The 8,897-nt window shown below is 38.6% G+C and overlaps 2 protein-coding genes across 4 annotated transcripts; one reads left to right on the forward strand and one right to left on the reverse strand.

Moving 5' to 3' along the window:
• Positions 352–1,995, forward strand: LOC104731580 (chitinase-3-like protein 2). The gene is made up of 3 exons (XM_010451002.2): positions 352–1,147; positions 1,244–1,648; positions 1,758–1,995. The coding sequence occupies exons 1-3, from the start codon at positions 484–486 to the stop codon at positions 1,778–1,780; spliced, it is 1,092 nt and encodes a 363-aa protein (XP_010449304.1). The 5' UTR covers positions 352–483; the 3' UTR covers positions 1,781–1,995.
• Positions 2,152–8,613, reverse strand: LOC104731582 (bifunctional aspartokinase/homoserine dehydrogenase 2, chloroplastic). Of its 3 annotated transcripts, none has more exons than XM_019234167.1 (18): positions 8,419–8,613; positions 6,729–6,966; positions 6,266–6,646; positions 6,086–6,174; positions 5,697–6,000; positions 5,572–5,624; positions 5,276–5,484; positions 5,080–5,167; positions 4,874–4,987; positions 4,644–4,742; positions 4,343–4,537; positions 4,185–4,267; positions 3,588–3,813; positions 3,315–3,460; positions 3,074–3,209; positions 2,894–2,977; positions 2,721–2,813; positions 2,152–2,618 (listed from the first exon to the last, which is right to left on the reverse strand). In XM_019234167.1, the coding sequence occupies exons 2-18, from the start codon at positions 6,949–6,951 to the stop codon at positions 2,373–2,375; spliced, it is 2,769 nt and encodes a 922-aa protein (XP_019089712.1). In that variant the 5' UTR covers positions 6,952–6,966; positions 8,419–8,613; the 3' UTR covers positions 2,152–2,372. The 3 variants fall into 3 exon arrangements, with proteins under 3 accessions (XP_019089712.1, XP_019089713.1, XP_010449306.1); XM_019234168.1 differs by lacking the exon at positions 8,419–8,613 and adding an exon at positions 7,162–7,357 and having other exon boundaries at positions 6,266–6,640; XM_010451004.2 differs by lacking the exon at positions 8,419–8,613 and adding an exon at positions 7,162–7,354.

Genomic DNA, 8,897 nt, shown 5'->3' on the forward strand with positions numbered 1-8,897 from the left:
ACATTGAGTGAGACAACTAGAAAAAATCCTAAGCTGAAAGCCTAATAGCAGACTAATGATCTGGTATGTGTAAAAGCATGTATTCATGACATTCACAATAATTAAAATCACCGTGGAAACAGTTGGACACTAATTTTTAAAACTAGTATAGTCTAAACTCTTCAACCACCATTTAAAACTTTACATGCAAGTGTTAATTAAATAAGAATACATAAAGCATGATAATAGGGATGAGTTTCTTTCTTAATGGTATGTGTCACAGTCACAGCATTTAGCAAAGACTTTTGGTTTTGGAAATCAATTAACTTCAAGACTTAAATTTATCTAAAGTCTTTTAAATATTTCAAAATAACTCTTCCCAAAATCAATATAAGTAGAGAAAGGAAGCACCCTCTTAGTTTGTATCACCACCACAACAAAGCACCAACAAACAAAGAAACACAGCTAGAGAAAGCATTTTGTCAAAAGACTTTGAGACCAAAAATGTCTTCTGATGAGAATCAGGGAACCCCAGCCTCCGTGGTAAAAGCTGCGTACTGGTATCCAGATGGAGAGACCCCTGAGGCCATAACTTCGGCCGAAACCATTCCCTCAGCTCTCTTCACTCACCTTTTCTGCGCCTTCGCCGATATCGCGACTGACGGCTACAGAGTTTATATCCCCCCAAAGCACGAATACATGTTTTCCACTTTCACTGACACCGTCAAGATTAAAAACGACCAGGTGAAGACCCTCTTGTCGATCGGCGGAAGAAATGGAAACAATTCTACGCTTGCGTCCTTGGCAAGTAAACAGCTGCTTCGCACAATGTTCATTAATTCTTGGATATGGATCGCTAGATCTAACGGATTCCATGGTCTCGATTTATCATGGGAGTACCCAAACAGTGATGCTGAGATGAACGACTTTGGGGACCTAATTAGAGAAATGCGAGATGCGGTTGACGCCGAGTACTCGCTCACCAACCGACCGATTTTGCTGTTGACGGCTGCCGTTTACTACTCCCCGGTCTACAAGAAGTTTACCTACCCAGTTGAAGTGATGAAAGATAGCTTGGATTGGGTAAATATCATAGCTTATGATTTTTGCGGTCCGTCCATTACTACCCCTGGTCTGCCCGCTTGTCTGTATAATCCTTGGGATAAAGGTATAAAGTTTATATCATAAACATAACTTAATTATTTCCCTACGATCCAAATATGTGTATTCTTTTGGTTAAACTCGAATAAAATTTGGTTTACAGATCCATGCGGAGACTCTGGTTTGAAACAGTGGATTAAGGCCGGACTTCCAGAGAAGAAAGCAGTCTTTGGATTCTCATACCTTGGCTTGTCCTGGTCCTGGAATGCCGAAGACGACAAGGATCACGGTAATGATGCTGCAGCCATCACCCGAGGGGGAGTAGCATTGTCACCTAACGGTTCTATCAGCTATAGTAAGATAAAGGAGTTCATAAAGGATTACGGACCTACAACGGAACATGACAAGGTAGTGGTCGAAGATTACTGTTTCTCCAAGGAGATTTTGATTAGATACGACGATACTCAGAGCGTCGTGACGAAAGTGGGATACGCTAAGCAGAACGGTCTGCTTGGTTACTTTGCCTGGAACGTTGGAGCTGACGATAACACTCTTCTATCCACCGCAGGTTCGTCTCTTTTTTTCCTTTCATAAATATTATTTTTCGTTTCGATTCTTTTATTTTCCAGCAAATATATATACTGAGTCGCTTCTATATGTATTTTGAAATTTTACAGCATCGCAAGCATGGGATGCTTAATACACACAACCATCGGAGGAGTTCCACAACGGAAAAAAAAGTGAATGAAAAAATAAATAGATAAAAGAGGAGTGAAGAATAAAGGGAAACACGTTTGCTTATGTTATTGCTGTCTACTTATGTTTTCTAAAATAAATAAAAAATAAGAATGCTTGCTTATATTATTGTAAACAAAATTAATTAAATTGGAAAAATCTTTTTGTGCATTTATTCTGCATGTCCAGCTGCTGGGACTCACCGAGTCACCGTCTACTAGTTTTTTCCAACAAATGCCTTACCAACTTGCTCCAGCGCAATTCCAACGAAACTTATAAAAAGAAGATAAAAATTCTAATTGACCTCGACCACCGAAGTAAAATAGATACTCCACGTATTCTAAATAAATGCTTCGTATTATTAAATTGCACATCGTTTTGATGTATAAAACAAAAAAAAAATTCAAAAAAAAGATAACAAAACTAGTTGCTATTGTACATGTTACCACAAAAATTACAAAGACCAGCAAAAAAGTTGTTGATTCGTCGTAGCTGATAGTTTAAGCGTGAAAATAGATAGCAAAACTGATAATTAATGTGGGGTTTTTTTCCAACGGTTAGGACGGTGCACCGAGATAAGATGCGAGCCTTAGTATGTCGCTGAATACACCACCGGCCGTGACTTGAGCACCAGCTCCAGGTCCTCGGACAATAAGTGGATGGTCCTTGTACCTTGTTGTTGTGAATGCTATTATGTTGTCTGAACCCGCCAGCTGCGCGAATGGATGTTCTTTCTTGTATCTCCGAAGTTCAACTGTTCCCTTTTGGTTAATTGCGTCCACCACACCAACATATCTCAGGACCTGAATCAGAGTTTACATTATAGTTAATATGATCAAACGGGAATGATCTTTAGCCGGAGTTAAGATCATCAAACTGAAAAAGTTTATGGTGTTTGATCTTACCTCCCCGGAGTTCTCAGCATCTAGCCTTTCTTTTGCTAGGTCCCCGTCATACAGTGGAAGTTTCTCCATGAATTCTTCAGCAGAAGCGCATCCCTGAAAGTAGATTAGGAAGAACATTAGATACAGAAGATGCTAATTTTAATGATAATGAAAGGTATATGTAGATCATTTACTTTTAGCGGTTCAGGGACGAGGCTTCTAATAGGAAGATCCGCGAGGTCCAATTTCAGTCCAGATTCTCGAGCGAGGATAATCACCTACACAAACAGAAGAGTTTAGGTTTCATGAGAGAGACTACCATCATTTGCAGAACTTTGCTGTGCCAGTTTGATACGTAAGAAGCAATAACGTACCTTCCTTGCAACATCGGTTCCAGATAAGTCATCTCTTGGATCAGGCTCAGTGAAACCTGCGTTCTTTGCTTCAGCGACAACCTCGCTGAAACTTTGGTCTCCAACAAAGTTGTTGAATAGGTAACTCAAAGTTCCACTGGAGGAAAGAACCAAAACAACAAAATACAAAGGAGAAATCATCAGAAATGATACCAGAAAGGAACTCAGAGTCAAACTGTGGTGGAACTGTTAACTAACAGACCTAAAAATACCCTCTATGCGTAGTATCTTGTCTCCTGTCTCAAGGAGACCACGTAAAGTGCTGATAATTGGAAGACCAGCTCCAACAGTGGCTTCATAGAAGTAATGTGTATAGGATTTCCTTTGAAGATCTCTCAGTTTCAAGTACTGAGCACACACAAAAAAAGGAACATCAGTGGAGTAACAAACCAACCCAGGACAGGAATATTTCCTATTGAGTTTCTCTAACAGATTCAAAAGAAATACACTTGATGAGATGAGACGAATATAACACCTGATCAAGGGGACCCGAGTTAGCCTTTTTATTGGGGGTAATGACGTGGATTCCCTTCCGTAACCAATCATAATAACGGCTCGCAATAATAGAGTCTGCTGTACAATCAACCAATACAGAGTTGGGGATAAAATGATTTCCATGCACTTGCTGAGTGAATTTATCCATATTGGCCTCTGTTCCCTTCTCGTTTAGAAGTTCTCTCCATCTCGACAAATCAATACCACTGCAATAAACAACATAGGTACGAGTCATGTGGTGTTAAAACAGAATGATCATCCGCAGTTTGGAATTGAGCTTAGATTTTGTCAGAAAATGTCAGCTGTCCAATATTAATGTTCACGTCATTACTACATCAACCGACAGATAAAACACACGATAACAATCAAGGGAGAGCCATGGCCAGGTATGCGAAACAGTAAACTAAGTAAATCTTCTAGGATGCATACGGATTCGGATCAACAGTTTGGGATATTTTTCTCTCCAGAGAAAAGTAAAATATGCTGTCATGCCATCAAGAATGGATTCGTATGTCCTTCAGATAAAATCCTACAACGTGTCAGAAACAAAGAACTGTACAGAATAAGTTATTCTTACATGTCACTTAATAGCATAGTCTTTGAACCAGTGATTCCCAAAACACGCAGATCAATGTTGAATTCTTGTTTGAGAACAGCAGCCTGGAAAACATAATTTAATGCTTAATCAGCTTCTTAAAGGATTTTGAAAATACTGAACAACATTATGAAGTTCACCTGGTCCCTCAGCTGGTCAAGTAATGTAGCACCTATCAGACCCGGTCCAATGATTCCCACTGCTAATGTCGTTCTTGACAAGAAAAACCTCGAGTGGACAGCTCTTAATGCCTTAACGCTATCTTCACGTTTAATAACGACAGTAACATTGTACTCAGAACAGCCTTGAGATATAGCTCGGACATTAATATTAGCCTGCAAGTGAGATACAAAAACAAGTACAAGGGAGCAATCAAGCAAAAATGTATATGAGATGGAATGATCCCTTATAATAATGGTTACAGTTTTAAGTAATAAGCACCTTCGCCAAAGCACTGAAAAGTGTACAACTAACTCCAGGTGTACTAGCCATTTTCTGGCCAACTGCCGCTAAGATGCTACAGTTTGGTATAACCTCAATCTGCGAAAAAGAATTATACGATTGTTACTGAAACTGGCGAAGATAAAAATTATCAAATATATATGGTTAATTAGAATACACAGGGAAGAGCTGTGCTAGGAGTAAAACAGAAATCAGAGAGATAGAGAGACCTGAGAAAGACGTCCAGCTTGTAAAGCTTCACTAAATCTCGACCGCAGTGCCTCAGAAACAGCTTTTACTTCCTTCTCAGGCACTGCAAAGCACACAGAATGCTCACTGCTAGCCTGGACAATGAATATATCAATAGCATAAGCCTCTGCCTCTCAAAATGAAGAAAATTGCGATAATGCTAAGGCAGGCTTTGAAATAAAGGCACCTGTGATATCATAATCACATTAGCTCCAACATCTTTTACACAGCCAAAAATGTCACTAGCAGTACCGGGTACCCCAGCCATTCCAGTACTGTCAGAATGAATTGGAAGAAGGAAGTCAACAGGGGAGGTATAAATGCCGCTTGTCAATTAAAAGAACAGAAATAAAACTCGAACAACAACGGCAAAGGTAGCTTACCCTTCAACATTTATGAGAGCCAAATTGTCAATAGTTGCAAATCCTTTGACAGGAGTAGTCAGTTTAAGGTCATAATCATCTTCCGGAGGTTGACAGATTATTGTTCCCGGTGCAGATAGATTGAAAATATTTCTGATCACAATCGGAATATTATATCGCATCACAGGAATGATGGTGCGAGGATGTAAAACATTTGCCCCAAAATAAGACTGCATGAAGTTAAATGTTTTGATCAAAAGTTTGTACTTGGCATGATGAAGCTCCTAAATCTAGGATAACAAGAACGCTAAGTTTACCATTTCCCAGGCCTCTTGATAAGAAAGTGTCTGGAGTATTACTGCCTCATTAACTGCAGGCAAAACTTCTTGTTAAAAATACATCCTAGAATAAAAGGGATTAGAGGTAGAAGAATAGGACAGACCTTTACGAGGGTCCGCACTGTATACACCATCAACATCTGTCCAGATTGTTACTTGACGAGCCCTCAATAGAGCACCCATGATAGCTGCAGAGAAATCACTCCCATCTCTTTTCAAAGTTGTTGGAATATTTTGTGGAGTGCTAGCAATGAACCCAGTTGCAATAATAATTTTCGATGGATTTGAGGAGAACCACTTATCGAGTCTCTTCTCAGATTCACCAAAATCAGGATCGACCTGATTAGAGCTGGTGGGATTAACAATGAGCACATCTCTAGTATCCATCCACTTGCACTCAAGCCCAGTCTACAGTGAAAAGAATAGAGAGATCACAAAGTGTACAGCCTCAATTGTGTCACATGAATGCAATCATCATACGCATCATTCAAACCTTTCTGACAACATATGATAGCATCTGAGCAGACCAAAGTTCCCCATGTCCCGCAACAAAATCTGAAAACGACTCTGATGCATGGCCAGCTGCAAATGGAAGATGTCAGTACTCAGTTCTTCTTCTGAAATCAGACTTAAAGTAAACAGGAAACACAAATAAGATTACTAATCACGCTACCTATGTAAATGGCACGAAGCATCGCTTTAAGATTACTAATATCATTATGCAAATGTGACAAGAAACTAGCGAGATCATCCCCATCGAGAAGGTCACGAGCCGTCAACCGATGCTTTTCCAGGACAGCTTCCAAGGCGGATAAATAAGAATCATCTCGTGATTGTGCCTTGCGGATTAAGTCATACATCATATCTGTCACCTTGGACATTGCAGAGACAACCACAAGTTTCCTTTCAGAATTATCATTGATTATAACCTCAGCTACATTCCTAATCCTCTGAGAGTTCCCAACACAAGTCCCACCAAACTTATGAACACTCCACATTTCACCCTTAGGAATCTGAAATTCATCCACTGATTTCTCAGTCGATACACCTGAAACTGCAACCAAATTGAGTAATTACTTTGACTACAATTCCAACACTCATAATCAGATCAAATATGAAACAAAACAAAAACTAACCAGTAGTAGCTGTAGCTGATAGATGAAAATCCGGAAGTTCACATCGAATCATACCGCCGCCGCCGCCGCCGCCAATAGTCTGCCGAAGCCTGGGTAATACAAGACGCCGCCGGAGACAAGGAGGTTTCGGGACACGGACAAGGCATTGCGGCGGAAAACATCCAAATCTAATCGGATTAGTATTCGGCGGAGAAACAGTAAACGACGGCTTCAGAGTCGCCATGTTTATCGAATACACCTGCAATGAAATCACAGAGTTACAAGCTTCCATTAACTGAACTCTGAAGAATCAAATCGAAACTCTTCAAAACTCAACGAATCAATCGACTAAAATACCACTTAAGTCGTTTACAACAGTGAAGTATTAAACCCTAAATTAGATTTTCGCAGATAAAATTAAAAGAAAAAAAAAAGATATGAGAAGAAGACTAACAGTGATAATTTCCCGGCGGCGCGGCGGCGGAGAAAGGGAGAAATTAAATTTATAAAAAGGTGTACGGCTTTTATCAGTGCGGCGAAATAGCGCGAGCGATTTGAAATGTAGTCAAAAAAGGTTTTTAAGAGTTTTATCAGAAAGACCTCACGAGTCCACCAGAGAGAGAGAGAGTGAAGGAAGAATCTCCAAGAAGCGGCTTCACGATTTTTGTCTATCAACAATAAACTGCCACGTGGCTATCTGCGTCAACGACGTCCAAGTAATTAATTATCACGTTTTTTATTTTGTCTTTATTCTCTTCTGATTAAAGGCCTTTTGGCCCGTTAAAATTAATTTACAGTTTGGGCTTACAAAAGAAGCCTCATTTTTTTTTATATAAGATGTCGATATCAAGTTTTGGATTTGTTTATTCAAAGATTAGTGCATATATGTCTTAGGAGTAGTTGACAATTAAATCGGATGGGTGAACCAATTTGATTTCAATTTTATAACTACTAGATGAGAGCATACTATAAAAAAAACATATTTGAACGCAATGATCATGTCTATGCATTGTATATGAAAAATGAAATGTTGACAAAATAAATATATTTTTTATCATCATTAAGTAAGTTTACTTTAATATTTTAAAAAAAAAAACAAAACAAAAGATATCTAAATACAAGGATTAAGATTATAATAATCAAAAGTGGTGTGTGTGTTAGTTAAATTATTAACTGAACTGCCAAATTGATAATATGCTTTGTTTTGTCACAATCTATAGGTCTCGTGAATGACCCACATGAACCAGCATGGATGATGCTGATGATGATACAAACTCGATGCTCGTTTTAGTCTTTATACGTTACTTAATTCATATTCTTTAATNACAGGATAATATTTATTTAGTTATTTAGATATTAAGAAAATATTGTATACTCATTTCGTAACTATCTTATAGTATATACATAGACTAGCAATTGACCTGCGCTACGCGCGGGAGTTAGAAGAGAGTGTTTTTTCGGTTGTTTGTTAANCAGTAAACGACGGCTTCAGAGTCGCCATGTTTATCGAATACACCTGCAATGAAATCACAGAGTTACAAGCTTCCATTAACTGAACTCTGAAGAATCAAATCGAAACTCTTCAAAACTCAACGAATCAATCGACTAAAATACCACTTAAGTCGTTTACAACAGTGAAGTATTAAACCCTAAATTAGATTTTCGCAGATAAAATTAAAAGAAAAAAAAAAGATATGAGAAGAAGACTAACAGTGATAATTTCCCGGCGGCGCGGCGGCGGAGAAAGGGAGAAATTAAATTTATAAAAAGGTGTACGGCTTTTATCAGTGCGGCGAAATAGCGCGAGCGATTTGAAATGTAGTCAAAAAAGGTTTTTAAGAGTTTTATCAGAAAGACCTCACGAGTCCACCAGAGAGAGAGAGAGTGAAGGAAGAATCTCCAAGAAGCGGCTTCACGATTTTTGTCTATCAACAATAAACTGCCACGTGGCTATCTGCGTCAACGACGTCCAAGTAATTAATTATCACGTTTTTTATTTTGTCTTTATTCTCTTCTGATTAAAGGCCTTTTGGCCCGTTAAAATTAATTTACAGTTTGGGCTTACAAAAGAAGCCTCATTTTTTTTTATATAAGATGTCGATATCAAGTTTTGGATTTGTTTATTCAAAGATTAGTGCATATATGTCTTAGGAGTAGTTGACAATTAAATCGGATGGGTGAACCAATTTG

The sequence above is a fragment of the Camelina sativa genome, chromosome 12 (genome assembly GCF_000633955.1).
Source record: "Camelina sativa cultivar DH55 chromosome 12, Cs, whole genome shotgun sequence".
In the NCBI taxonomy this organism is placed as follows: Eukaryota; Viridiplantae; Streptophyta; class Magnoliopsida; order Brassicales; family Brassicaceae; genus Camelina; species Camelina sativa.

Bases quoted from the DNA above. Each gene is read 5' to 3' on its own strand.
- LOC104731580 (XM_010451002.2), top strand. From the start codon at position 484: ATGTCTTCTGATGAGAATCAGGGAACCCCAGCCTCCGTGGTAAAAGCT. The intron at 1,148-1,243 runs GTATAAAGTTTA...TTTGGTTTACAG, and splicing joins GTATAATCCTTGGGATAAAG to ATCCATGCGGAGACTCTGGT. The intron at 1,649-1,757 runs GTTCGTCTCTTT...GAAATTTTACAG, and splicing joins CACTCTTCTATCCACCGCAG to CATCGCAAGCATGGGATGCT.
- LOC104731582 (XM_019234167.1), bottom strand. From the start codon at position 6,951: ATGGCGACTCTGAAGCCGTCGTTTACTGTTTCTCCGCCGAATACTAAT. The intron at 3,814-4,184 runs GTAAGAATAACT...TGTTTATTGCAG, and splicing joins ACTATGCTATTAAGTGACAT to TGGTATTGATTTGTCGAGAT. The intron at 2,814-2,893 runs GTAAATGATCTA...ATCTACTTTCAG, and splicing joins TCGTCCCTGAACCGCTAAAA to GGATGCGCTTCTGCTGAAGA.